This window comes from Strix aluco, chromosome 21 (assembly GCF_031877795.1).
Source record: "Strix aluco isolate bStrAlu1 chromosome 21, bStrAlu1.hap1, whole genome shotgun sequence".
Lineage (NCBI taxonomy): Eukaryota > Metazoa > Chordata > Aves > Strigiformes > Strigidae > Strix > Strix aluco.
Window position 1 is genome coordinate 13,821,451 of NC_133951.1, and position 27,855 is coordinate 13,849,305.

Below are 27,855 nucleotides of genomic sequence, written 5' to 3' on the forward strand. Positions count from 1 at the left end.
GCTGTTTGTGTTTGATCTGTGTCCTCTGTGGGCGCGGGGGGCTCTGCCCTGGTGCCACCCACAACTTCTTTCTTTGCTGGTGTGGGTGGGCAGCACCCCCTCCCCTCCCCCCTGTTCCTGCTTCCCGAGACCTTCCCGTGGTGGGATGTGTGGGACCTGCGGGGCTGAGCTGGGCCATGGGAGCTTCCTCTCAGGAGCAGCTGGAGATTTTAAGGTTGGGGGGCCGGGCTGTGGCCCCCCCATTCCCACCAGCCAGCGAGGGATGGGTGGTGGTGGGTGCTGTCACCCCACAGCCCAGGCACACGGGTGCTGGCTCCGACAGTGCCCAGCTCTGCTCCTTCTAAAACAAAATATCCAGGATGCTGCGGGGAGGCAGTTTGTGATCCTGCAGCCGCTGCTACCTGCAAATCTCTCAGCGCCCTGTGACAGCGACGGGAAATGCCTGGGCTGGGCCGGCGGCATCTGTTTCCTCTCGGTAGGGAGCGTGCGACCGCTCCTCCACAGCCTTTTCTCTCCAAGGAGGCCAGGGCTTGGTGCGGGGGGCGAGCAGATGTTCGCTCCTTGGAGCCCCAGGGGGTTTCTCATCCATCTCGCCAGCCCGTGCACTCGGCTGGGCAGCGCCAGGTGGGCTGTGGGGCTCCCTCTGCCCCCGGCAGCGCTGCCAGAGCTCCCTTCCTCCCTCGGGGGAGACCCCCGGGTGCTGCTGAGGGACCCTTTGGTGCTCCAGCCAAGTTTGGCCACTTCCCGGCACTGGTGTTGGTCCTGGCGTGGGCTCCTGGCTGCAGCTGCGAGGGGGACACGGTCCCAAGGCCCCCAGGGCTGCCCTCAGCCCCCACATGCCCCTTACCCACACCCGTGCTTGGGCACTGGCCAGGGGTGGCTTGACCATGGGTGTCGGGGGCCAGGGGCGGCTCCTCCAGCCCCGGGGTGCTGCTGGCTGCAGCAGCGTGGCTCCTTTCTCCTCTGGGGCTGGTCTCTGCTCCCCCCTCGCTCAGCTTTTCCCCTCTCAGCCCTCCGAAGAGGCAGCGAGGCTGGGGAGGAGCAGCGGCTCCCTTTGGCCGGGAAAAACTGAGCACTGGGCTTGTTTTCACTGCTCTTGCTTTTCTAACGACTGTTTCCTGAGCGCCGCTTCCGTCCTCCGCCCCTTCGCAGCCTCCGCTTAGGCCACCCCGAGCCTTTTGCTGGCAGCTCCTGCTCCCGGCCCTGGTTGGGTGCTGGAAGCTGCTGTGGTCAAATTGATTAATCACGCGAAATCTGCCGTGGGAGGAGAAGAGGGGGTCACCCCCCTTGCTGCCTGTGCGCAGCCCCCCTCGATGATGTGCAGGATGCAGCACCCTGGGCCCTGTCTGGCATCACCACCTGCGTGGTGGGCACCCCTGGGTGCCCCGTGTGCCCAGCCCGGCTCCTGCAGCCTCCCCTGGGGCTGGGTCCTCCCCCCGGCGCTGGGTTCCTCTAGCACCTTCCCCTCCCTGCCCCTCCCCAGCGTCACCAAGGCTCATTTCTAGGCCAGTGCCCGGTTCAGGCATGAATAAATCAGTGGTGTTGCATAACCGGGGACGCAGATTTTCACCGGCTGGCTGCCTGCGCCCGGCTGCTGCGCCAGCGCCGGACACCCCCCTCCCTGCACCCCGGGGGTCCCCTCTGACCAGGGTTGTCACCTACGTGGTACAAGCCCCGTCCCTTGCCGGCCAGCAGCACAGCGGGCGGTGAGCCAGGCTGGCGGTGGTGGCTCTGCCAAAGATCCCCAATTAAGGAGCCCGTCTCCCCCCCTCCCCGGGCCAGGATTAGGTGGGATGAGCGGAGCCCCTTGGCGGCCGGTGAGCCTGGCCGCGGGTCCGGGAAGGAGGTCAGGAGCGCAGGGTGCTTTTGGCAGCCGCCGCGCGCAGAGATCGCGGCTCAATCTGGTGTCTGCCCCGGAGGGGATTAGCCGCGGCCCCAGACAAATCAGCTGGGAAGCCAGAGCAAGTTGGCAGGATCCGTGCGGGGTAATCTCCCCCACTAATTGGGGCCGGCGTGCTGCTCGCCTGCCTGAGACGGGGCGAGGGGATGGTGGTTGGGCTGGTGCCACCTCGTCCCCTGCTGCAGCCTGGGGGGATCCTCGCTGGGGCTTCTGGCCTCAATTCTTCTTTGGGATCTTCTCTTTCACAGCCACATCAGAAAAGCACAAGGAATCAGGGCGAGAGGAGGGTGGTGGGGGGCACAGAGCGGGCCCAGGGGTTTGGGGGACCTCGACATGGCTCAACCCAGCTCCCAGCTGTGTCAAATGGAGCTGCCGGGGCTGAGCTGCCCTGTTACCCCCCAACACAACAGCTGGGTGATTTCATCGTCTCCCGCTCGCCGAAGCTGCCACTGCCCCTGCCCCGGGGCGGGAAGGCCTCGAGTTCATCCTCCTCCCGCTGGGCTGTCGGGACCAGCTGCACGTGCTCGAGGTGTCGAGGGCAACCGGGATGGGCTGGTGGGTGCCCAAGCTGGACTGGTGGGTGCCAGCGAGGGCTCTGCGCAGCCACCCACCCCCACCGCTGTGACCCAGCCGCACGAGGAGCGGGGCTGGCCCGGCCAACCGGCACGTGGCCACCCACTCCCTGCGGCACCGGGACGGGTCTGGTTGCCACCGCAGCTCTGAGAGAGCCCAAGCCTCCCCCCCAGGGAGCCGTGCCGTGTTTTCTCGGCTGTTTTAAGGCGTGGGAAGGCGTATGGTGGGGCCCGTGGGGATGTGGCCCTTCGCACGGCCAGGAGGGACCTGGGGAGGGGGGAGAGATGCCTGTGGGGCTGCACCCCAGCTGTGGGCACCAAAACTGAGTGATGGGGGGGGTCAGCGGTCCCCTGCTGCCCCTCGCTGAGAGACCTTGGGGGCTGCGCGGGTCGGAGCTGCGATGGAACGCGGGGGCTCGGGGAGGCGAGCTGGCTCCGGCTGCCGGGAGCGTGTTTGTTCTCCCAGCAGTCTGTGATTTTTCCAGGCCTGTCTCTATTTGCGGCGATGTGACATGTGCAGCGCGGTGTTCTCTGCGAGCTTGAAGTCGTGTAAAAATTTAATCGTGTACGCAAAATTTGGCTTTAGATATTAAAACCGACTGGAGGGCGGGGGGGGCAAATGTGAGCCCCCTGCGAAGAGCTGAGCTGGGAGCTGATGTCCTGCATGGGGACGGGACGGGATTGTCCCACCATGATCCCGAAGGAAAGTCCCACTTGGGGTGGGTGGGCTCGGTGACCGGTGGGCTCAGTGACCGGTGGGCTCGGTGACCAGTGGGCTCAGTGACTGGTGGGCTCGGTGACCGGCTGCACCCGTGGCTTTGCCAGGGTGGGGGGGAGCTGGTTGGGAGCTGCTCAGGGCCATGGGTAAAGCCACAGGGGGGTCAGGACCGTTTGGATTTTAGGGGGGGTCCCGTGTTTGGAGGGTGCAGTCCCACGAGCATCGAGCGCACGAGGTCGAGCTGGGAGCCCCCCCCAACCCGATGGGGACCCCACGCCGGCTGGAGGTGCTGCTGGAGGGAGTTTGCTCCCCCCATCCCAGGCTGGGTTTGGGGGGCAGCAGGGGCAGAGATTTGGGGTGCGGGGTGGGGGTGCCCAGCCGGGGTGCAGGGTGGGAGCGTGGGGTGTGTGTGTGTGGGGCTGGCTGGGGGGGGGCGATGGCGAGAGGACGGCTTGGGGGGGGCAGAGCCGCTCATCCTGTCCCCGGTCCTGGGAAACCGGCGGGGTCAGCACCGGAACAGCGCCGGGAGCGGGGGGGCGGCTCGGTCCTCCTCCCGTGGCGGGGGGGTCCCGGTCCCGGTTGGGGGGTGGGGAATGGGGGGGGGGGGGGGGGGATGGTGTCCCGGCCGGGCCGCGCGGCGGCGGCGCATCCCGGGGGAGCGGCGGGTCCCGGTGCGGGCCCGGGGCTGCAGCTCCGGCACCTGCCGCCCCCGCCCGCCGGAGCCCCGCTCCTCGGCGGCGGCGCGGCCCCTCCCCGGGGCTCGGGGCGCGGGGCCGCGGCGGCCGCCATGGAGGAGGAGCCGCCGCCGCCGCCGCCGCTGCCGCCGCCGTGCCCAGCGCGGGGCCAGCGGCAGCCGGCGGCCGTGAGGCTCCCGCCGCGCCATGGGCCGCCTCGCCGCCGCCGCTGCCATGTCGGCCGCTTTCCTCAGCCCCAGCCTCGCCTTCAGCTCCCACTTCGACCCCGGTGAGTGCCGCAGCCCCGCTGCCCCCCCCCTCCGCCTTCCCCCCGCCACCCCGAACCCACCCCGGTGCCCTCGGGGGTCCCCCGTTCCCGCCCCCCCCCCACCTCCGCGGCTCCCTCGCTCGTCTCTGCTTTGCCGGTGCACGGTTGAGCGAAGCATCCCCTCGCCCTCATCACCGTGAAATGTCACGTTTCGGGATTCCCATTCCCGGTCCCGGCAGCCGGGCTGGACCCGCCGCCTTCGCCCGCCTCGGTGGGGCCGGGGGGGACCGTTGCCGCAACCGGGCGGCATTTTGTTCCCCGGGCTGGAGCGCGCGGAGGAATCCCGGGGGCTCTGAAGGCATCTCCCGGCTTGAAAATAGGATAATAACAACAGGAGTGATGGGGATGGGGAGAGGGAGGAAGATGGTGCCAGGGGCTGAGCCTGCGATGCCTGCCTGACCACCGGCCAGGGGGCTAGTGGTGGCCCTTTGGGCTGGGAGAGCCGGCGGGGCTCGGCGAGGAGCCGGGGGCCGGGGAGCGGGTGTTTCGGGGCGCAGGCGGTTATGTAAGGCGCCGTGTTACGGCCTCGGCCGCGTCGCAGCTGCAGGAAGATGCTGCAGACGCGGGAGCGGAGCAGGGGCTGGCTTTTGTGTGCGCGTGTTTTGGGGCTGCCGCAGCAGCAGCCTCCCCCCTCTTCTCCCTCTGCTTTTCCCTTCTCGGTGGCCAAACGCCGGCAGCTGCCTCGTGTCCCTCTGGCTTGCGGGGCTCACACCCGCGCCGGGCACCGGGAGCCCCTCGGGCGCGGGACCAACGGAGGTGGGAAGCCCCCGGCGAGGCGCGGGGAGGTCCGGTGGGGCTGGCGGTGAGCTCAGCACCGGCCCTTTGTTTATGAAACCGGGGAAAACGTGGGTCAGGGTCCAGCTCCCTGACGGTTCCCACACCTCTCCCATCACCTCCTCCGTCACCACGAAGGAGGCGAAGCGTTGCCGGGGCCGGCGGAGGCTCTGGCTGTCGGTGCCGGGCTCCTGCATCCCTCCCAGCCCTTCCCGCGCCGCACGCCGCTCCCCGGCCCTGGGTCTGGCAGCTGCCGACGCTCTGAATCCGTGGAGGGATTTAAACATGAACCACGTCAGGACTCACCAAACCACGTCCCCATTGCCGGAGACTTTGTTCCCAGCCTGCTCGGCATTGATTTCTGTTCAGGAGGAAACCTCTTTATTTGCATCTAAAATGCGGTAGCGCTGGGAACGGAGCCCTGTTTACTGTCCTCAGCCTCCGGCGTGATTCTGCTCTGGGTTTTTGTCAGGCGCCCCATTTGCTGTGCTAATCCCGTCAACCTGGGGATTTGCAGGGCATGTTTGATTTAAAAATCCTTCTGCAAGAAGGTTTCCATCGCTGCCCGTTGCCACGCTGCCGCGTGCCCGGGCCCAGGGCTCGGCCGCCGCCGTACGGCTGCCACCCACGGTTACTGGCAAGGAGAGGAGTTAAAGGGGGGGGACAAACCGTATTCTCTATTTCACGGCTTTGTTGATTTTATCCCTTTGGCAGCACCTCCTGCCTGCGCCGCGTCGCCGGCTGCCCGCGCCAGCCCATGGGGTTTGCTTGTGCCAGCCTGGAAGCGCTTTGCAGGGCACGGGGTTACCGCGGCACCGTGGCCGGGCCAGGACCGGGAGTTCTGGCTCCGCCGAGGGGAGCAGAGACGCTCCCGGCCCGGTGACTCCACGTTCCCTGGAGACAGGGACAGTGGGAAGCCGCAGTGCCGAGGCTGGGCACGGTGACAGCGGTGTCACCTGGGCGTGGGGGTGCCGAGGGGATGTGCCAACCCCCAGGCTCAGCTCAGCTGTTGGATGTGTCTGTGCCATGTGCCGGCTGCCCGTCCCGGCGTGCCCGGCTCGGGGGGCTGCGTTTGCTGTGGGGGGCTCCGGAGAGGGTTCCCAGCCCAGTGGCCTCGTGGTTCTCGTCTTGCTTCGCCCATCCACAGGCCAGTCCCCGAGATGCTCGCGCGTGGTGCATGGAGCAGCGGAGCCACCAGCGGAGCACCGGCCACCCCACCGCCTGCCCCGAGCCTTCCCGTGGGATTTGGGTGCCCATTCCTTGCCCTGGGAAGTGCCGTGACCTGCTGCAGCCCGGCTGAGCGGACGCTGCTTGGAGGGCAGCGGGCAGAAGCGTCGCCTCCCCCGTGTCACCCGGGTGGGCAGCGCTTTGCTTTGGTGTCCCCGGCACCCCGTCCTCTTGCAGTGAAGCCGATGGCAGCTGCTCGAGGACACGAGGACGTCTCTGCTAGGGGAAAGGGCTGCTGCCCTCCTCGCCCTGCTGCCTGCCCTGCCTGCCCTGCTTGCCCGCCCCACTCCCAGCCCTCACTTCCCCGTCTCAGACCCAGGAGTGTGTTTTGAAATCGTGAGAAACATCCTCTCTCCCCCACCTATTTCTTCTTCCCCTTTTTTTTCCTTCCTGGCCCTTCTCCCCCTCCCGCGGTGGCTGATGAGGCGTCACTGGCTGCTGGTGCCTGCGGTGTCACTGCTCCCCGCTCTGGCTGTGGGACCCCACGGTTTGGGGGGGTTGTGTGCCGGGGCAGCGCGCTTGCGCTGGGGTCAGCCAGAGCTCCGGTGCTGGCTGGGGATGGGGGTCAAGGCCGAGGGAGGGTGGGGGTCCCCCCAGCCCTGTTTCCAGTCCCAGCTGGCACATGCTGCTGTCCTCTGCCCCAACCCACATGGCAGCAACAGCTCAGCGAGCGCTGGTGCTCCGCGTCTGGCGTCACCGGCCACTCCTGGCATGAGGATGGGAGAGGACTTAGGGGACCATCGTGACAAACAGGAGGGGACCATCGTGACAAACAGGCCGTAGCACCCAGATGGACCAAGGGCTGGGCACCCCCTGTGCTCCCACCCTGGTGCCGCCCGTGCTGCCGGCGATGCCAGGGGGAAGGTGCCGCTGAGGCTGGATGCCAAAGGGGGATTTGGGGCAGGGAGGTGGCAGCTCCTGGGACAGGATATGAAGGTGGTGGCAACCGGGAGGCGTTAACGCCCAGCATGGCCGGGGCGGCACCGTGGCCACTGTCCCCTCTCGCCACACGTTTGCAGCGAGGGGACGGTGCGTGGGGCCCGTCCGTCTGTCCGGGCTGGCGGGCAGCAGGAGCCGGGCACGCAGGCGAGGGGTGAGTCGCGGTGCCTGCGGGGATGCCGGGGATGGGCAGCGCTGGGATGGTGTGTGGCGAGTGCCCGGCACAGCCTGGGCTGCCCTGGGAGGTGGCGTTGGCACAGCACTGGTGGGCAGCTGGGCCCCGCTCGGCACAGGGACGGATCCGGGCAGCGGCAGCGCCGCTCCCCTGGGGTGCCACTTCGCTGCCCGCTTCTCCCCTCCTTCCCTCCCTCCGCGTGCCGCTCCCTCCCCGCACCCCTGCCCAGCGCACACGGGCGATTGCGTTCTGGATGGCGATACGGATCCCTGTCAAAGCCAATTAGGAGAAATTAATACGCCGGGGTTGAAAGGGCTCCGCGCTCCCGGGGCGGGGAGCGGGCTGTGACTCACGGGCTCCCTGCCTGCCGCTCCCGGCTCTCCGTGGGACACCGTGTGCCAGAGCAGCTCGCGGGCTCGTGGGGCAGAACTGGCACCGCCAAGGTGCTGCCCGGCTCGGGGCTGCGGCGGGGGCTGCGCTGTGCCGCATCCTTCCCGCTCACACGAGGGGTCTGTATTGAGCTGGAGGGGGGGTTCCTGCATTTAGCCAGGGCCTGGCTGCCTGCAGAGCGGGCGACTCGTGCTTCCCAGGTTTTGCCTCGTTCGTGTGATGCTGCCTCGCCATCCTGCTGATTCCCTGGGCTGGAAAATCCCCGCCAGGTCAAGTCAACGGGGCCGTTGGGCCACTCTTGTCCCGCAGCTGAGCCTGTCCCTACTCCATGCCGCACTGACTCGGCTGCCTGGGATGGAGGGAGGGAGGTCCCGGCTGTGCCCTGCAGCCGCTGCTCATCTCCGACTGCTCCTGCCCCGGCGATTGCTCCGGCACGGGGCTTTGCTCATGGGGGTGGGCCGAGCTGGAGGGACCCTGCGGGGACACGGTGCGGGGCACCAGGCTGGGGTAGCCGGCACCTCGCCGGGGTCGCCGTGGCGAGGGCTGGAGGGTGACGGTGCTGGCGCTGCAAGGAGCCGAGCTGTGCTGACTCAGCGTGCCTGCTGGCAGGAAAATAAATCTCCTCTGGGCATTAATCCCCCTGACAGCCCAGGGAAGCGTTGGCGGAGCGTGTGGCGTGGCTGTCGTAGGGCAATTACTGACATAATATCGTTTGCCATCAGCTGAGCTCCGAGAGCTGCTCCAGCCTGGCCTAACGGCCGGGGGGGTGGCGGGGCCGGGGAACATCTCGGCTTGCACCTGAGCTGGCGTGGGGCTCCCGGTGGTGCTCGGGGCTGGCCGAGGGACGGAGAGGACGTGGGGCTGGCGGTGTGGGAGAGCTTCGCACTGGAGGAAGGGGGAGCAGGTCCAGGATTTCCTGCGGAGCCACCATCCCCCAGCGCGGGATGAAGGCAGTGAGCGTCGGGGGGGTCCCGCTTCCCGTCCCGTCCCCTCTGCCAGCCTCGGCCGGCGTCCTCCTCCGCAGCCTGGTGCCAACAGCCGTGTTAAAGCGGTTTGTTTTAATTACTGGAGCAAAGGAAAATTCCAGTGTGGGCAAACGCAGTAAATGGAGCAGCGCTGCCTGCCTGGCCGGGCAGGGCCCGGCTCTCCCGTGGGCAGGAGCGCTCCCAGGCCCCCATCCCGGCTCTGCTGGGATGTCCCGCTGCCGGGTCACCGTGTCGGCCTCTGCAGCCCTTCGTCTTTCTGAAATACCTGTGAGGTTTTGTGCTTCTCCGGGCGCTCCCCCCGCACAGGCTGCGGTGGCTGCGCCCCAGGCGGGTGTTGGGGAGCTGGGCTGGGACCTGCTCTGGCTTTGGGTCATCCCCGCCGCCATCGCGACGGCAGAGCAGGTTTTTTTAGGGCTCCCCAGTCTGTGTGTGCCCATGCACGTGGGTGATGGGTGATCTGGGTGCTGCGGGGCTGGCTGAGAGCTGGCGTGGTGCAGAGGGGTGCCAGGCTGCCTTGGTGCTGAGCATCCCTCTGGTTCGTGCCCCGAGTATCCTCGACACTGCGTCCTGCTCCCTACCAGGGCCATGATGGGGACACCCTGGCAGCTGCCTGGGAGCCGGGGGTCTCCCCAGCACCCCCCCTGGCAGGGCCATGCAGGGCCCTCGGCTCACGCTGCTGCCTGGGGCCAGGACAGGCCGCCGCGGCTCGAGGCAGCTCCGGTCCCGTGGCCGGTGATCCCCAGGGTCCCCTCTGCACCCCTCACCCAACCTGCCCGGGTGGTGTTTGGGCGTGCAGGGCTGTGCCGTGCCCTTGGGTGCTGCCGGGAGCGTGGCGATCCTTGCGGCGCCGGCACCGCGTGGCTCTGAGCTGTGGAGCAGGTGGGAGGGGAGCCCCCGTGGAGCCCCCGGCCTCGCCGCCGCAGCACCTCGAGGCTCGGTGGCAGGGAGAGGTGCCCCGTGGCGGGGGCCAGACCCCCATGCCCCAGAGCATCCCCCTGCCCGCTCGCCCCTCGGCCACCTCTGGCACGGGGCCCTGCTCCTCTGCCGCTTTGCTTTGGAGCCAAAGCTCGTTTCATAACGCCGCCGAGCATTTCTGATAAAAATAGGCTGCCCCGCTCCGCGCTGCCTCTCTCCCGCTGTTACGTAAACGCTGCTCTGCCGCTTGGCGAGAGCCGCGTCTCGGCCGGTGCCACACGCTGCCGGCGGCGGGACCGCGGTGCCACGCTCATGGGCAGCCCCAGCCACTGGCTCCGCTCCCGGCACCAAGGGCCAAGGTCGCTCCCCGTCCCTCGGGTTTGCCGTGGTGCAGCTGTAACATCCCTGCCGGCACGGGAGGCTTCGCTGCCCCTGGTTCAAACCACTAAACAAGAGAATTTGGTTTAAATAATCCACCGAATCTTGCTTTGCGTGTGTTTCTATATATTTTTATATTCTCGGAAAATGGAGAAAGTGGATCGCGGTTGGGCTGTGTCGGCTGGAAACCCAGCTCTGCGGCAGGGCAGGCTTTGATGGAGGAACTGGATTTTTTGTTTCTAATCAGGCTGACACGCTTGGTGTGCGCACAACAATGATGCGGCTTGGCCTGTACTTATTACAGTCCTAATTTTTATTTCATCACGTTAGAAAATGATGGATGATCTTTTTTTATTTTCCATCTAATTATTTTTTTACTGCTAATTCATCCCGAGATGATAAAACCAGAATTAAGAGGCAAGAATCAATCCTTTTAAAATACTTCTGCGTTGGTTAAATAAGCCCACATTAAAAGATACATAAGGAGAACAGATTAACAAGGCGTGCCTTGCATTTAAAATTAACCAATCTATTAATCACCGGAGAGGTTGCCCGAATGGCTCTGGCTCTTTCTGGTGGGAGAAGGTCTCCAGGGCTGGGGGGGGTACAGGGTGCTGCTTCCTTGTGCCCTGGTTTCGGCCGGTCGCTGCGAGGGGCTGGGGGGCTCCCGCGGTGGCTCGGTGGAGGGTGCTGCGGGTACCGGCTTCGGGCCGGGCTCCCGGGGGGCACCGAGGGGCAGTGTCAGCCCTGACCCCGCTCCCGGCTGCTGCCGTGGAGGGGGGAGATCCAGGCTCAGGGGTGCAGCAGCTGGGGCCACCCCACTTCTCCCCCTGCCACCCAGTTTCCTGGTGCCTCAGTTTCCCTCGGGAGCTGCAGAGGGACTGCGAGGAGCAGCGGGGCGTTTGCGTGCTAAATGGCAGCGGATGGTTTCTTGCCGCCTGGCTGCGTGTGGGTGAGCAGAGCGCTCGTCCTCTGGGGTGTAAAATTGCTTTCCTGGACGCTGCCCATGACCCGGGGATTAACGCGCTACCAGGGCTGGGGCTGTGCCGGGAGCGCTGCCGAGGCAGGGGAGCGTGTGGCTGGTGGTGCCGATGGGTCCCTTGTGTTCAGATCCTGCCCTGCACCCTGCCTGAATCCTGCCCTGCACCTGCCTGAATCCTGCCTGAATCCTGCCCTGCACCTGCCTGAATCCTGCCTGAATCCTGCCCTGCTCCTGCCCGAATCCTGCCCTACTCCTGCCCGAATCCTGCCCTGCTCCTGCCCGAATCCTGCCCTGCTCCTGCCCGAATCCTGCCTGAATCCTGCCTTGCTCCTGCCCTGCTCCTGCCCGAATCCTGCCCTGCTCCTGCCCAAATCCTGCCCTGCTCCTGCCTGAATCCTGCCCTGCTCCTGCCCTGCTCCTTGCCCAAATCCTGCCCTGCCTGAATCCTGCCTTGCTCCCTGCTTGAATCCTGCCCAAATCCTGCCGTGCACCCTGCCTGAATCCTGCCTTCCTCCTGCCTACATCCTGCCCTGCTCCTGCCCTGCTCCTTGACCAAATCCTGCCCTGCCCAAATCCTGCCTTGCTCCTGCCCAAATCCTGCCCTGCACCCTGCCCGAATCCTGCCTCTCCCAGCTGGGCACCTGCCGCAGGGTGCTGCAGCCCAGCCCAGGAGGTTCTTGGGGTGGGGTGGGAGTTGGGGGGGGGGTCAGGGGAAGGGGCAGCCCACGCTCCCGAGGCCGGGGAGCATCCGCCACCTCCCGGGCAGCCCTGTGAGCCCTCGCCTCTGTGCAGCCCCTCGGTGGGGAAACTGAGGCACGGGGCTGCGGCTTGCGCCAGGTCCTGCAGCGAGAGGCCAGGCGGCAGCGGGGGGGTTGTGACGGTGCCCCGCAGCTTTCACCCCTGGAGCCATCGCCTGCGCTCTGCCCGCTCGGGGAGGGCGCTGGGCAGCCCTGCCTGTACCCGGCTGGGTGGGCAGGAGCTGGGCGCTGCCTGCCCGTGGCTTCGCCCTGGGCTGGGAGCCCTGAGCTGTCGCCGGGCTCCGCGGGAGTCCCGGCTCGTCCCTTCCGCACACGTCAGCCGTCGCTCGCCGTGCCGGGCTCCGCTCTCCGCCGGGGAGCGACGAGCGGCGGCCGCAGCATCGCCCCAGCTCGCCCAGCGGCCCAGCGGCAGCGTGCCATGGCCGGCGAGGCGACCGCAGCCACCCGCCAAACGTGAGTCAGCAAAGGCACCGGGAAGGGCCCTGCTCCGCTTGCCGGCACGGTGACCGGCGGAACGGGCAACGGCGTCGTGCTGCAGGGCCAGGACCCCGCGCCTGGGTGTCCCCCCCCGACTTTTCCCGCCCCTGAACCGGCCGTTCAGGGCTGCGATCTGGGCCGCGTGGGCAACGCAACAGGCTGGGGGGTGCAGGCAGGGCTGGGCCAGCTGTGGGGTGTGTGGCAGCAGCGCTGGGGGGTGGGAGGGCAGAGTGTACCCCGCCGCACCCCACTGCACCCCTCTGCGCCCCACTGCACCCCTCTGCGTCTATCTGCGCCCCACTGCACCCCGCTGCGCCCCGCTGCGCTCCGCTGTGCCCCACTGCGCCCCGCTGCAGCCGGCGTCCCCTGGTCTCGCTCCGTTGCCATTCTGCTCCCGTTTGCCGGGGCTGGGGCTGTGGCCCTGCTGCTGTCACCAAGCCCCCCCTGCCTGACCCCACCCTGCCGGGCTGGCCGGGGTAAGAGGTCTCCGTGGCTTGTAGCCAGCTGCCAGTGCATGCCAGCCCTGCTGCCGGGTGGGTCACTGGCCCCCTGGGTGCTGGGGGCTGCCTGAGTGATGCAGCAGTTCCTGCTGGCCAGGCTGGAGGATGCACTGAACTGGCTGTTCTCAGCCTGACCCCCGTGGCGAGGCCGACTCTGCGTGGGCAGTTTGGGGGGTGCAGAAGGGACCCCCGTGGCTGGAGGGGGTGGTGGTGGGGTTTGTGGCGGTGCCAGGCAGGGCTGTGTTGGTGTCCCGGCCCCCCTAGCGTGGTGACCCCCACACCTACCCCAGCCTGGTGCCTGTGCCGGCACCGTGTGCAGGGCTCAGCTGTGGGGGTGCAGCCACCCCCCTGCCCCAGTGGCGCTGCTGCGGTGCTGCGTGCGCCCCCCTGCACCCCAGCTCGGCTTGGGCCGGCTCTGAGCACCCTGACCTTGACCCAGAGGCCGTCGCAGCGGGCAGGCATCCGAGCAGGCTGCCCGGGGCTGGTGCCAAGCACCGAGGAGGGCACGGTGCCATGCCGGGGGACCCCGCTCCTCCGGGGAGAGCGGGGAGCAGAGCCGCGGGGTGGGGGGCAGGATGCGGGGGGGACCCCGGCTTCTTCTGAGAGCCCTGGGTGGGGCCCTTCCCACCACAAGTGGCCAGGCCTGGTCCCGGCATCCCGGTGCTCCAGCAGCTGGTGCCGGTTTTGCATTTGACCTGGTTTTGGGAGCGTTTGGCCTCTGAACCGAGGCCGCGTCACCCATCGGTTACGGGGAAGGGCAGCGCTCGCTTGCCCGGTGGCGGTGGGTCGTGGTGGTGACCAGGCTGGGGGCGGCTGGTCACGGCTCCCAGCTCGCCGGTTGTACCGGTGGGGAAACTGAGGCAGGGCCGACCCTCAGCGGCCCGTTGGTTTGGGGAGAGGTTGGTTTGCCAAGCTGCAGTTCCCGAGCCGGGGCCGGGGGCCGGCTCAGCTGATGGTCCCCGCTGGAAAGGCTTCTGCCGCCGCGCTCTGCTCCCCGTCGACGTTCAAAAGGCTCTTTTCAGTGAGTCATTTTCTCTCTTGCTGTCCCACTATCCAGGGAAAATGGTGACATTCGCGGTACAAAGTGTGTTCACCATGGAAACCAGCGGAAAGGAGGGGGAACGCCACCCCCCCCCGCTCCTCCCAGGTTCGGCTTTGCATCCACGAGCCGTAGAAGATGGCTCTCGAGCTCCTTCGCAAGCACCCGCGAAGAGTTTGGTGTGGCCTGGGCTGCGCCGGAGCACGCGGGGCCGGTGCGTCCACTTGCCGCCGTGCCAGGAGTTGGGGCGCCCCATGCGCACACCCCGCAGTGCCTGGGGGGCAGCGGGGTGGTGGGACCTTCCCCCCCCACAGCCCCTCTGTGCCCTTTGAGACTCGCGCCGGAGCGGGGGGGAACCGGCAGCGCGGCGTCACGCCTCGGCACGGTCGCGGCACGGGGCCGGTGATGGGGCGAGGCGTCGTGGTTCACGGAGGGACCGTGGCGCTGGGGGGAGGTTTGGGTCTGGGGGTTATGGCTGAGCACCCGTCCCAGCCCCCATGGGGAGGGCACCGCGGGGGGCACCGTGGGGCTGTGTGCGGGTCCCCGGCGAGGCCGGTGCCGCTGGCAGTGCCGTGGCCCTTCCGGCTTCCTCCCACCACAATCGCGCCGGTTGTTCGGGCAGGATCAGGGCAGAATAGTAATGTGGCAGCTGCAGGCGGGGGCCTGGCGGCGCCGCGCAGCTGGGCCAGGGCTGCCACCGTCCTCCCTGTCACCCCGAGGGGACACGCAGCCGTGGGGTGGGATGGAGCGGGGTGGTGGGTGCCACATTTGGGGTGTGCTGGTGCCTGCAGGGTGCCGGTGCCCAGCCGGGAGTGGCAGCGAGGCCATCGCCGTGCCCGGTGGGCTGCGGGTCCGGAGCCGGCGCGGGGCTCGGGGGCAGGAGCTGCGGTTTGCCCAGCGGTGGGGCAGAGGCAGAGCTGTTGGTGGTGGCCGGGGAGCGGGGCCGGGGGGTCCCGGCAGTGCTGGGGGGTCTCTGGCAGACACTTCCCCTGGGGGGGTCCGTCTGCGGGACAGGGCAGGACCTGGGCACCGGGGAGCGGCTGAGGCCGTTGCCGTACCCGCCAGAGGGCAAAGCCTGAGGGGGGGCTCGGCTGGGTGGGGGTGCTGGGCTGGGGACCCCCGAGCCGGCCCAGGCCCCCCTTCACGGGGTGTCATTGTCACCCTGCGGCTGCGGGGATTGTGCCCCCATCCCCCCTCTGTGCAGGCTCTGTCCTGCCTCGGCTCTGGGGGTCCCTCCTGGGCTCCCCCCTCATCCTGGCCGCGAGCTGAGCCAGCAAGTGGGGGTACAGTGGTGCTGGGACCCCCCACCCCAACGAGTGCTCCCACCCCGTGAGCCCCAATATGTTCCTGCATCCCATGACCCCCCACCCCGGCACAGCCTCATCCCTCCCTTGTCCCCCCCTGTGCCCTGAGCCCCCCCTGTCCCCGCAGACGGCACCCCCCTTAGCGAGCTCTCCTGGTCCTCCTCACTGGCCGTGGTGGCCGTTTCCTTCTCGGGGCTCTTCACCTTCATCTTCCTCATGTTGGCCTGCCTGTGCTGCAAGAAGGGGGACATCGGCTTCAAGGTGAGCTGGGGACGGGGGGACACGGGGGGAGCGGGGGCCTTCCCCAAACCCCGCTGGGACTGGGGTGGGGGGGGCTTCCCCCTGGGAGCCCAGCGAAGGACAGAGGTGCCCGGAGGATCCCGGCTGCCAGGGCCAGACCCAGCGCCGGTGCAGGATGTGTCCCGGCTCAGGATAGCGTTGCTCAGGGGGAGCTCAGCCCCCTCCCCGGAGGCTGCCAGGGCTCAGCATGCTTGTGGGCCCGATCCTGATCCAGACAGGATCCCCACTCTGCACAGAGCCTGGATGCTGTGGGGCTCAGCATCTCTGTGGGCCGTATCCTGACCCATCCAGGCTCCTGGCTCTACAGAGCATGGACACTGCAGGGTTCAGCATCACTGGGGGTCGTATCCTGACCCATCCGTCCTCCCAGCTCTGCAGAGCATGGACCCTGCGGGGTTCAGCACCACATATTCTGACCCATCTGGCCTCCTGGCTCTACAGAGCATGGACACTGCGGGGCTCAGCATCTCTGCGGGCCGTATCCTGACCCGTCCAGGCTCCCAGCTCCGTGCGGGGCCAGGCCACGCCATGGTTAAGGGCCGCAGCAGTCCCACCCGCACGCCCCCGGGGGTGGGAGGCACCCTGACCTCACAGGCACAGAATGTGCCGAGAAACGGTTTTTCCCTAATTGCTGGGATTTTTGTGGAGGCTTGTGGCGCCCGCAGCGGGAGGGGGGTCAGGCGGGGGGACGGACATGCTGGGCCGTTGTGTAACCATCCCACACCGGCCTCAGCACCTCGCCACGCCGCAAGGGAACAATGACCCCCCTCGTGCCCCCGCACCGGTTATATAGGGGCGCACGGCCGGGGCCGGCCGCTGCCCGTGTCCGGCGGGTCGCGGCGCATGGCGGGGTTGGCAGCACCATGAGGCAGGGCTGGGCCGGAGCAGGGCGAGATGCTCACCATCGCCTACCTGCTCGCCCAGGCGGCTTTCAGGAGCTGGAGGCTGGCCGGAGAGCGCAGCCAGGTAATAGGATGGGGTGGTGGGGAGGGGGGGCCTGCCCCAGGGCCATCCCCATGGAAGGGTGGGAGGGGGGGTGTGCCAGGGGGTTGTGTGATTTTGGGGTCCCCGTTCCCCGGGGGCAGTGCCGAGGTGGAGGGGTGCCGGCAGCAGGGAACCCACAGGGTCAGTTGTCTCTGCTCGGTGTGTGCCCCCCCCCTCCCCCCCGCCGTGTCCCCCCTGGCCCAGGAGTTTGAGAACGCCGAGGGGGACGACTACGTGACGGAGCTCTCGGCCCAGGGCTCGCCTGCCCCCCAACATGGCCCCGAGGTCTACGTCCTGCCCCTCACCAAGGTCTCCCTGCCCATGGCCAAGCAGCCAGGGCGCTCAGGTAAGCCAGGTGGGGGGGGGGGGTAAGCCAGGTGGCCGGGCACGCCCCCTCCGTGCGCCATGGTTGGGGGTCCCGCATCACCGGGCTGTGGGGATGGTGGGTCCCCTTTGCTGAGGAGCCACGGCTCTGGCAGGAGCTACTCGTGGGCAGGGGACAGGCAGCTGTGGTCTTTACTCGTGGGCAGGGGACAGGCAGCTGTGGTCTTTGAAGGGGGAGGGGGCTGCCACTGTCTCTCTGTGCAGGGGTCCTGGTGGCCTGTCCCCAGCCCCAGGCATGGCACTGGCCCAGGGCAGCAGCGTGCACCCCACTGGGGTGGGACGGGACACAGGGACCCCAAACTGTGACACCCGCCAGCCCCGGTCCTGCGTAAACAAGCCCATGAGTGGGAGAGGAATGTGGGGGGGTGCCCGGCCACAGCCCCCTCCCACCCAGGGTCGCTCCCCGGCCTGGGGAATGGCAGCAGTGTGGGGGGGGGCCGGCGCGGTGCGAGGCGGCGCGGTGCAGCCCAACAATGGCCCCATTGCTGCCACCCTTGGCATGGGTGCCTGAGGGGCAGGACCTGTGCCGGGGTGGGGAGGGGGGGCCGGGGAGGGGCTATATGCCAGAGCTCCCGCAGGGCTCGGCTTTGAGGGCCCTGGGGAGGAGAAGGGGCAGGGAGCCAGCTCCTTGGGGACAGCGGTACCCTGCGTCGGTGGATGCCTGCGGGAGGATGCCCGGACAGGAGGATGCCCTGGCTACAGGGTGCCTGGGGATGGCCACTGTGGGGGCCGCTCTGGAGCCCCCCCGGGGTAGTGGGTGGCACGGTGGGGACACCAGAGCTCGGCCGGGAGCGTGGGGTGACGCGGGCGGGCAGGCGGGCGTGCGGGCAGCTGGATGTGCTCTGTTACAGTGCAGCTCCTCAAATCGGCGGACCTGGGGCGGCAGAGTCTGCTCTACCTGAAGGAGATCGGGCACGGCTGGTTCGGCAAGGTGAGGGGCAGGGGGTCCCCCCCACCCCGGGACACCCTGCTGGGGCGCTGGCTGCGGGGCCTGGGCTCTGCGGGATGGGGCGTGGGGTGAGGATGGAGGGGACAAGCCTGTTCCTTCGCCCCAGGTGTTCCTGGGGGAGGTGAACTCGGGCATCAGCAGCACCCAGGTGGTGGTGAAGGAGCTGAAGGCCAGCGCCAGCGTGCAGGACCAGATGCAGTTCCTGGAGGAGGCGCAGCCCTACAGGTAACATCCCCGGGTGGCTCCGCGGTGCCACCGGCAGTGGGGATGCTGATGGATGGTACCTGGGCCCCTCCATGCCACCGTTGGCTGCCGGTTGCCCCGTGGAGGTGCCCGGCCGAGCTCTCCGGGCAGCACAGCTCTGTCCTGGCCCCGTCACGCGGCTGCCCGGGCTCGCTGCGGCAGGACCGGGACCCGGTGGCTGTGGCGCGGAGGCAGCAGGCTGCGGCGAGGTCACGGGGGCAGAGCGAGGACGAAGCTGGGGCGGGGGGGACACACAGAGCTGCTCCCTGCCCCAGCAGAGCTGAACAAATGTCCCTTTGTGGTGCGTCCCGGGGCGCTGGGACGTGCTGGTACCCGCTCCCGGCAGCCCCCGTGCCAGCCCCCAGCGCAGCAGCAGAGGAGGCAGGGAGACGGTTCCCGGGGTGGGATGGGGGGGCTGACGTGCACCCCCCCGGCCTTGCTCTGCCCCGCACAGGGCCCTCCAGCACACCAACCTGCTGCAGTGCCTGGCCCAGTGCGCCGAGGTCACCCCGTACCTGCTGGTGATGGAGTTCTGCCCGCTGGTGAGTCCCCCACGTCCCCTGCACCCTCTCCTGCTCCCCAGGGTGCTGCCGTGGGGCTGGGGCATGGCTGACCCCCCCACCCCCTCGGTGAGCTGAGCACTGGGGAGGGTGACGGTGACACTGCCCTTGCAGGGTGACCTGAAGGGGTACCTGCGGAGCTGCCGGGGGGCCGAGGCCATGGCCCCAGACCCGCTGACGCTGCAGAGGATGGCGTGCGAGGTGGCCTGCGGCGTCCTGCACCTCCACAGGAACAACTACATCCACAGGTAGGCTGGCCTGGCACCCCGGGGTGGGGAATCGGGGCAGGGGCCTGAAGATGTGGGGTCCCCCAAGACGCCGGCGTTCCTGCCCCACCGCTGCTCCTCCTGCCCAACAATATCCTGGTGCTGAGTGAGTTGCAGATGGAGACTCCAGCATCAGTGATTTTGTTGAGGAGGGGGTGCATTGCCATCGGGGGCCACCGGATCTGCCCCACCCAAGCCAGACTCTGCGGGTGGGTGCCCAGTGCTGCGGCTGGGGGGACGCAGGGTCCCCGGCTGTGCTGGCAAGGGACTTTCCAACAGGCCTAGGGGGGGGCTGTGCCGCGCCGGAGAGGGGGGGGGGTCTCGCGTGTGCCCCGTCTACGTGACCCCTCCAGGGCTGGAGCAGCTGCCTGGGAGCCCGGCCCTGTGCCAGGGCTCACGTTGCCCGGGGCCACCCACTTTCTGCTTGGCTCAGCGTGTGACGGACGGACGGACGGACAGACTGGAGGCGCAGCTGGAGCCGCGCAGGCATTCCTGCTGTGCATTTGGTGGCTGGTTATCGGCACGCCCGGGGTTTGGCGGTGAGACCGCTGGGCCCCCGCCGCTGCGCAGCCGTCCCGCTCCCGCTGCCAGCCCACGGTGCTGCCTGGGGAGTGGGGGGGTTCCCTGAGCACAGACCCTCGGCCCCCCAGGCGGTGGGTGCCCCCCCCTGCCTGCCGTGGCAGCGGTGACAGCCCCGGGGTTTGCTTGGCAGCGACCTGGCCCTGCGGAACTGCCTGCTCACCGCCGACCTGACCGTCAAGATTGGAGACTACGGGCTCTCGCACTGCAAGTACAAAGTAAGGCTGGTTTGGGGGCAGAGGGGGCTGGGGAGGGGCAGGGGGGGGCTGCATGCCGGGACCCCATGATACACACACACACTGCAACCCCTCTCCATGCTCACATCTCACCCAGGGCTTTGCTGGGGCAGTGGAGAGGGGGGGGGCTGTCCTGCAGACCACCCTGTGAGGGACTCTCTGTACCCCAGGACCAGGCTGCCCCCAAGTTTGTCCCCCCTTTGGCCTGGCAGCTCCCCTTGAGCACAAAGAGGGTTTTTCCCCCCCCCCACCCGAGCGCCGTGTGATGCACCCAGGGCTCCCCGCTACTGCCTGGGCTGGCCTGGACGTGCCCCTCTGCCAGGGCCAGGTCCCTGCAGGCAGCTGCCAGCACATCAGCCTGGGAGCTGCTGCCTGTCTGTCCTGCCTGCTCTTGGCTGTCTGCAGCTGAGATCGCAGGGCTGGGGCTGGGGAGTGGAGGGGGCTGGAGGGGGCTCAGGATGGGGAGACAGGGGGGAAGGATGGGAGGCAGAAGGGAGAGGTGGGTGCTGGGCGCTGGGGCAGAGGGAGCAGAGCATGTGCTGGGGGGGGCATCAGGGTGCTGGAGTGCAAGCGATGGGTGGCTGGGGAGGATGGGGGGTTGGTGGTGGGGCCGGGGGCAGCTCTTGCCGTGGTGTGGCCAGTCCCTTACGTGTAGGTTTGACGTTCTCTTCTCGTACTGACCCTGCATACTTGGCAGGACGACTACTTCGTGACGGCCGACCAGCTGTGGGTGCCGCTGCGCTGGATCGCGCCCGAGCTCATCGACGAAGTGCACGGCAACCTGCTCATCGTGGACCAGACCAAGTCCAGCAACATCTGGTGAGCGTGGTCTGGGGGGGTACGGGGTGGCGGGGGGGCTGCTGCTGGGCTGGCAGCCCTGGGCGGGGGGTGTCTGGCACGAGGGCGGCCTCAGTGGGACGCGTCGGGTGGATTGGCTTTGGGGCTGCCCGCCCCGGCAGCGGGGTGGGGGTGTCCCCGTGCCCCCAGCATCCCGCCGTGCCCGCAGGTCGCTGGGCGTCACCATCTGGGAGCTGTTTGAGCTGGGCAGCCAGCCCTACGACCACTACTCCGACCGGCAAGTGCTGGCCTACGCCATCAAGGAGCAGCAGCTCAAGCTGCCCAAGCCCCAGCTGAAGCTCTCGCTGTCGGAGCGCTGGTGAGGACCCTGGGCCGCATCCTGCCCCCTCCCTCTCCCCCCGCCCATCCCCAGGCGCTTGGGGCGGGGTGGTGGTGGGGGCGCCGGGGCTGACCCTCGCCCCTCGCTGCGGCAGGTACGAGGTGATGCAGTTCTGCTGGCTGCAGCCGGAGCAGCGCCCGACGGCGGAGGAGGTGCACCTCCTGCTCTCCTACCTCTGCGCCAAAGGGGCCACGGAGGCCGAGGAGGAGTTTGAGAAGCGCTGGAACTCCATGAAACCCAACGGCAGCGCCAGCGCCAGCCACCACGGCCCCGAGCTCTCCTCCTTCCCGCTGCTGGAGCACTTCTCGGCTGACGGCTTCCCCTCGGACGGCGACGACATCCTCACCGTTATGGAGACCAGCCACGGCCTCAATTTCGAGTACAAGTGGGAGCACACCAAGACCGAGCACTTCCAGGCACCCCTGGGGTCCCTCAGCCCCAGCAGTGCCGCCCGCTACCATGACCTCTACTACCCAGCCACAACCGCGGGGCGCCTGAGCTTGGGGGTCTCACCCTCCTGCTACGAGTGCAAGCCCGCGGGCTGCCCCGGCCTGCCGGCCCCCGGCGTGGTGCCCATCCTGGGTGCCCACAGCCCCTCTCTCGGCAGCGAGTACTACATCCGCATCGAGGGGCCCGGGGAGGGCAGCGCCGAGCTGGATTACGCCATGTGCGCCTACAGTCCCGCGGGCGAGCGGGGGTCCCCGCGCCCCCCGTCCTGCTGGAGAGCCCAGGGTGCCCGGAGCGGCAGCGCCTACGACTCCGACAGCAGTCCCACCGTCTCCCTCAGCATGGAGCCACTGCTGGGCCATGCGCCAGCGGGCGAGGGCTCCTGGGAGTGCGCCGAGTACTACCCCTACCCCTGCCCCGGCCAGGAGCCGCGGGGCTACGAGCCGTCCCCCAGCCATGGGGCCGAGGGGTACCTGCTGGAGGACGAGCCCACCCAGCCGGGCAGCCAGGACTGGCCCGTCCCCACCTTCCAGCCCAGCATCTTCACTGACCCCCTCGGCGTCTCCCCGTCGGTGAACTGCGCCTACAGCCCCCGGGGGTATGGGGAGCCGCGGGCAGCCCCCCTGGGCGGGCGGCAGAGCGGGGCCCGGCCAGACTGCGTGACGCTGGAGCTGGGCGAGGACAGCCCCCCCGGTGCCCCCCGCCCGCAGGCGCTGAGCCCCCCGGCTCAGCAGCATCCCTGGGCCTCCAACAGCTCGTCCAACAACAACATCTGCAGTGGCAGCCCCGCGTCCCGCGAGCCCCCGGCCGGCGACAGCTGGTGCTACCGCCGCATGATCACCTTCCGGGGGCTGATGGCCAAGCCTCTGGGCACCGTGCCACGCGGCCAGCCCCAGCTCGGGGGGTCCCCTCCAGGCCACGACTTCCGCCGTCTGCGGCAGGATCAGCCCCCCAGCATGGCCGGCGGCTCCTCCTCCCCGTGCCGCTCGCCCTCCCCGCGACGCCAGGCCTGGCACAGCCGTGACTCATCAACCTCCGGCGGCTCGCAGGCAGCAGCGCTGGCTGGCAGCCCCGGCACGCCGTGGGGCCCCGGCACGGCCCCACCAGCTGGAACGGGGGCCCAGCACGATGCCCGCCCGGATGAGAGCGCGGAGGGGAGCAGCCCTGCCCACAGCCCGCTGCCCCTCGCTGCAGCGGCACCGGGGACGGGGGAGGCCGCCCCCATGGCTGGCGCCACCACCCCGAACCCCGGCCCCCCCGCCGAGCCTGGCATAGACAGTGCCCAGCCCGCGCCCGAGGCCTCCGAGGCGCCGGCGCCCGGGGAAGCTACTGCTGAGAGCAGCACGTGTGCTGCCGGCGACGTGGAGCGGACGCCGGACAAGACCTTCTCCAGCGCCAGCTTCCCCAGCGCGGAGGAGGGGAGCGACGAGGACACGGCGGAGCTGACCTCCGGTGTCTTCACCGACTTCTCCGGGGACTACATAGAGCGGGCAGAGGCGGCCCCAGCGTTCAAGTCCCTGCAGAAGCAGGTGGGGACACCAGACTCCCTGGAGTCGCTGGACATCCCCTCCACGGCCAGCTCCTGCGAGGTGTTCAGCCCCACCGCCTTCGCGCCCACTGGCCAGCCCAAAGCCCTCGACAGCGGCTACGACACTGAGAACAACGAGTCCCCCGAGTTCGTCCTCAAAGAACCCCACGAGCCCCGAGAGCCGGAGGCCTTCAGCCAGCTGGGGAAACCCCCCCCGGGGCTGCCGGGGGGCGAGGGTGAGGGTTCGGCCCCCGAAACACGGCTCTCCACCTCCCTTGGGGCCGAGCTGCACAGCCTGGCGGAGAAGAACCCCTACCGCGACTCTGCCTACTTCTCTGACTACGACGCTGAGGCCGAGCGCGGCCCCAAGGATGAGGAGGACAGCGACGGGTCCCGGACCCCCGAGGCAGAGGAGGGTCCCCGGTCCCCTGCGCAGGACCTCGGGCGAGCCCCTGGGCTGGGAGAGGACCCGCTGCACCCCCCAGGGGCACCCGGCAGCCCCCTGGCAGCGCCTGGCATTGCGGTGCCAGCGGACACACCGGTGGTGGAGAGTTTGGTGGGGGACTGGCAGGGGGCAAAGGCCGGGACCTCCCCGGCCGCCCCCATGGCGCAGGCGCCTGGCACTGAGCGACCCGCTGGCACGGGGCTGGTGCCGGGCAGCTCCCCGCACCCCGACGGCGACGTCTGTCCCCTGGGCTCTGCGTCACCCAAGACTTTCTTATTGACCCCGGTGCCAGCGAGCCCCGGGGAGTCGGCAGCCATCGGCGCCACCTGCGTCCCCGAGGGTGTCCCTGGACTTGGGGGAGCCGCAGCTGGGGGCGAACAGACTGTGCCCCCTGCGCTGGGGCTTGGGGAACCGGGGCTGGGGACTGGGATGGGCGACGCGCCGGGGGGTCCCAGCACGCTGCTACCAGGGAGTGAGTCACCCCCGGGCCTCTCCCCACTCCCGTCTGCCCGGGAGCTGCGGCCGGCCGCCCCCGAGCGCCGTGAGGAGCCGGAGGAGGAGGAGGAGGACACGGAAGACAGCGACGAGTCGGACGAAGAACTGCGCTGCTACAACATCCAGGAGCAAAGCGAGGAGAGCGAGGAGGAGCCGGCGGCTGTGCCCATCGTGGTGGCCGAGAGCCAGAGCGGCAGGAACCTGCGCAGCCTCCTCAAGATGCCCAGCCTGCTCTCTGAGGCCTTCTGCGAGGACCTGGAGCGCAAGAAGAAGGCCGTCTCCTTCTACGATGACGTTACCATCTACCTCTTCGACCAGGTGGGTGGCCACGGGGTGGGCAGAGCTGGGGCGCTGGCCGCAGCCCTGCGGCATTTTCGGGTGCTGTCCCCACGTGTCCAGCGAGGGTCCCTTCCCCTCCTGCAGGAAAGCCCCACGCGGGAGCTGGCTGAGCAAAGCTTCCCAGACCCCCCCCAGCCCTCGGAGCAGCCCCCCGCCGCCGACAGCCCCCCCAGCCCCGCGGACAGGCTCGGCGCCTCGGACGACTCCTCGGACGGCAACGCCTCGGAAGAGAGTAAGAGGCCGGAGGAGGGGGGTGGGTGGGTGGGTTATAGGGGAGCGGCGGTGGGTGACCCTGGCGGTGGGCTCAGCCCCTTCGCTCCGTGTCACAGGTGGCGGCTTCGAGTGGGACGACGACTTCCCGCTGATGCCGGTGAAGCCGTCCCTGATGGCCTCGCTGACGGGGACGCCGGCGGAGCCTGACCCGGCCGTGCCCGCGCTGGTGCCGGTGCAGAAGCAGGTGCTGCCCATCCAGTTCTCCCGCTTCACCGTCTCGCCCGCTCCGGTCTCCCGGTTCTCCATCACCCACGTCTCCGACTCGGACATGGACTCCATAGGAGGTGAGTCCCTGCCACCCCCGGGGGGACACCCTGCCCTGCCCACCCATGTCCCGTGGGAGCCCCGGGACCCTCTCACGCCGCCTGTCCCGCTCGTTGCAGGCAGCAGCGAAGACGGCGACCGGGAATGAGCCAGCCAGGACGCCGGCCGGGCATCGCCCCGGCACCGGGTGGTGGAGGACGGTTGGGGCCGGGCGTGGGGTCCGGCCGTGGGCTCCCAGACCGCGCGCTGGACTTTTTTTAGGCAGATTTTATCGAAAGGAGCTCGTTTGCTGCTGTGAGTGGGAGCGGGGCCGGCGCGGCCGGGGCCAGGCGGTGGGTGACGGCCGAGGGTGCGCGTGCGTGTGCGGGTGGCTGTGTGTGTGTGCGTGTATAAAAGACACATATATATATATAGACATATATATATATATAAAAATTATAGCATTTAAAGGGTAGTGCCCTGACCTTGCTAACATTTGCGGCGTGTTGTCCCCCCCGCCCCTGCCCCGCAGCGAAGTCCCCCCTCCTTGGCTTCTTGCCCACGTGTGCTCCCCAACGTGGTGTATGTCCCCACACCCCTGTGCTGCCCCCCCCCTGCCCTGTGCCGTGCACTTGACCTTGCACCTCACTGCCGGTAGCCCCACGTACCGGCTTGGCCACCCCACGGCTGCCCCACGGTGGTCCCGAGCGAGGAGCCACCCGCCACTGCTTGATGTCACCCCGAGCACACCCGCTCCCTGTGCCGGGGCTGCCGCTGGCTCTCGTGCCCCCTGTGCCCAGGGTGGGCAGCACAGCGTGGTGGGGGGGGGCTGGGGGGGGCGGGGAGCTCCCCCCCCCCGCCTTTGCTTTTTGGGGAGCAGTCCCGGGCTGGCAAGGGACCCCAAGGGCTGGCGGGACCCCTGCCCTGCTGCGGCGGGGAGCGGCACGGGGAGGGCTGGCAGGGGGGGTCCCAGCTGGGACCTGCCACCCCCCTGGGACCTGTCAACCTGACTATTTTTGTATTTAAAGAAAAGGATAAAAAAAAAAAAAAAATCAACCCGAACCCACCCTAAAAACAAAACTTGCTGTCGACTGAACCCACATTGACGCGATTTTAAGTTATTGCTGCCAAAGAGACGTAATGAGTCGGCGGGGGGGGGGGGTGGGGGGGGTGGGGGGGGGACGGTGGGGGGGGCGCTCGTGGTTCTTTGTTCAGGTTCTTTTGTTTGTTTGTTTGTTTTTTAATTCATTTGAGGCTTAGGATAATTGTGCAATTCCAGCTTCCAGAAGGAAATGGAAGTAAGCGGAGCTGAGCGAAACCTTGAAATCAGGGCTGGTTCCTTTGGGGTCTATAGACCAAACCCTGAGGTGAGAAATGCCCCCCCCGCCCTCCCACCCCCCCCACCCCACGTCCTGCAGCCCCCCCCCGTCCCCCGCCAAGCTCCCACCGCCCCGTGCACATGGGCCGAGGCCACACGTGCTCGTGCACGGACACACGCGTGCACGGACGCACACCAGCACGTGTGCCCACGTGGGACGGGGCCGGCGCTGGGGGGGGTTCTGTGCCACGCTGACGCACGGTGCCGCGGGACGAGCCTGTCACCGGCCTGGCACAGCCCTGGCACCGCTCGGGGCCCAGCCTGGTGCCGGGCACAGGCGTTCCCGTCCTCACCCACCTTCTCCCACCCCCATGGTCCCCAACTGGGGCCCTCTTGGCGCTCAAGAGGCTGTTGGAGGGACCGAGGGGGCTGTGCCCCCCCTCCCTCCCCTCCAGGGGGACCCCAGCTTGAACCCCAAAACCCAGGGCAGCTGTGCCTGCCCTGTGCCCCCCCCCCACTGCTGGCTGCTTCTCCCTGGCAGCCGGTGGCCAAGTCACCCATTGCCATTATTTAAGTGTTTTATTTAAGCTCCAACCTGTAACGCCCCCCACCCCACCCCACCCCCCCATGCCCACCCCCCACCCCCCACCCCCCCCCAGCCCCAGCGCTGCTCTTCCAAGCTCTTTGCTGAACACTTTGCAGCTGGGAGGGGGGGGGCTACCTCCTCCTCCGGGGGTGCAGCACCCATCGGTGGTGGTGGGGTGCAGCACATGCGGGGTGTGTGTGTTTCTGTGCTGGGGGGGCCCTTCCTGCAGCACCCACCCTCCTGCACATCCCCCCCCCACCCCCACCACCCCCCACCCCTGCCTGCATTGCGGGGGCTTCGCTCAGCGCTGCGAGGGGGGGGGTTGTGTGGTTTGCTCGACACCCCCCGCCTTCCCCAGGCACCCAGGGCGGTGGGGTACTGGTCCTGGACCCCCCCCTCACTTTGTGTGTGTCCCCCCCCCTCCCTGCAGCCCGGGTTTGGTCTATGGCGCCGCAGGTCCCTGCCTCTGGAGGGCAGCATGAGGACAGAGCTGTGGCTTGGATATTTTTTTTAATAGAAAGGCTATTATTACATTGTCTATTTTATCAATACGGGTCATAATTGCTGTATTTTTTATCAGTGCTGATTTCCATACAGCTCCCAGCATGTGTGTCAAATCTCATCGGGCCAATAATAAAGTTTTTAAAATATCTTAAGCTGTTTCCTGCCCAGATCATTGCCCCGCACGCAGGCAGCTGCCAGGCGCTGCCCGGGATGGAGCCCAAAGATGCTCCGGGCAGATGCCTCCGGCCAAGGGAAACACTGGGGGTGGGAGGGTGGGGGGGAGATTTTATTGCTCATAAATTACTTTTTCTCATCAAAAATTATTTCAGGTTACATCTTGCAGGTACCACCAAGCCAGGAGGTGCAGCAAAGCCCCGGGGGCGGGAGGGGCTGGCTGGAGCCTGGGGTGGCTGCCCAGGGGTCCCAGGGTGGGGTGGGGGTGGAGGTGGCGGGGGGGGGGGGTGGGGGGGGGGGGGGGGGGGCTGCAGCCCCCAGCATGGGGCTAGAAGAGGATGGTGTTGGGCCAGTGGACCCCAGGCCTGCCCCTGCCGCGGGCTGTGAGCCCCCAGCCCTCTCCCACCCCAGCAGAGCCCCTCCCCTCGCCCCTGCCCTGTCTGGCCCCCCCATCCATCTGCTCCAGCCCCCCGGGAGGGGAAGAAGCGGCACATGTCAACCAGAGACCCTTGTGCACAGCCAGAGCCCGGGCGGTCGCAGGAGAAGCCACTTTGGAGCTGCAAAACCCATCGGAGGGGACCAACGCGCCCGACCGAGACCCCGGGGGGGTCTCTGTGCTCAGCAAAGCCCCCGCTGAACGGGCCACGGTGCGCCAGCAATTGAAAAGTGCAAAATGACAAATACAACGGAAAAGGCAAAACCTCTGAGGGTGCTGCACCCCCCCCCTGCCCCTGCCGTGCTGGCTCGACTCGGGCGAGCGGCAGCTGTGGGAACAGCCCAGGAGCGGGC

The 27,855-nt window shown here is 68.4% G+C and overlaps 1 protein-coding gene across 7 annotated transcripts; it reads left to right on the plus strand.

Annotated features, from left to right (window-relative positions):
- The first annotated feature begins 4,007 nt into the window (after positions 1-4,007).
- Positions 4,008-27,044, plus strand: AATK (apoptosis associated tyrosine kinase). Of its 7 annotated transcripts, none has more exons than XM_074847744.1 (14): positions 4,008-4,153; positions 15,164-15,297; positions 16,525-16,666; positions 17,556-17,635; positions 17,760-17,878; positions 18,351-18,438; positions 18,571-18,704; positions 19,435-19,519; positions 20,217-20,356; positions 20,544-20,693; positions 20,809-23,947; positions 24,053-24,200; positions 24,277-24,525; positions 24,625-27,044. In XM_074847744.1, the coding sequence occupies exons 1-14, from the start codon at positions 4,072-4,074 to the stop codon at positions 24,651-24,653; spliced, it is 4,719 nt and encodes a 1,572-aa protein (XP_074703845.1). In that variant the 5' UTR covers positions 4,008-4,071; the 3' UTR covers positions 24,654-27,044. The 7 variants fall into 7 exon arrangements, with proteins under 7 accessions (XP_074703845.1, XP_074703848.1, XP_074703847.1 ...); XM_074847747.1 differs by having other exon boundaries at positions 24,298-24,525; XM_074847746.1 differs by having other exon boundaries at positions 20,235-20,356.
- Positions 27,045-27,855: the final 811 nt, after the last annotated feature.

What these genes read in the sequence shown, in the direction of transcription:
- AATK (XM_074847744.1), top strand. Translation starts at nt 4,072, where the DNA reads ATGGGCCGCCTCGCCGCCGCCGCTGCCATGTCGGCCGCTTTCCTCAGC. An exon ending in AGGGGGACATCGGCTTCAAG is followed by an intron (nt 15,298 to 16,524) that starts GTGAGCTGGGGA and finishes CCCCTGGCCCAG; the next exon opens with GAGTTTGAGAACGCCGAGGG. An exon ending in CCATCTACCTCTTCGACCAG is followed by an intron (nt 23,948 to 24,052) that starts GTGGGTGGCCAC and finishes CCCCTCCTGCAG; the next exon opens with GAAAGCCCCACGCGGGAGCT.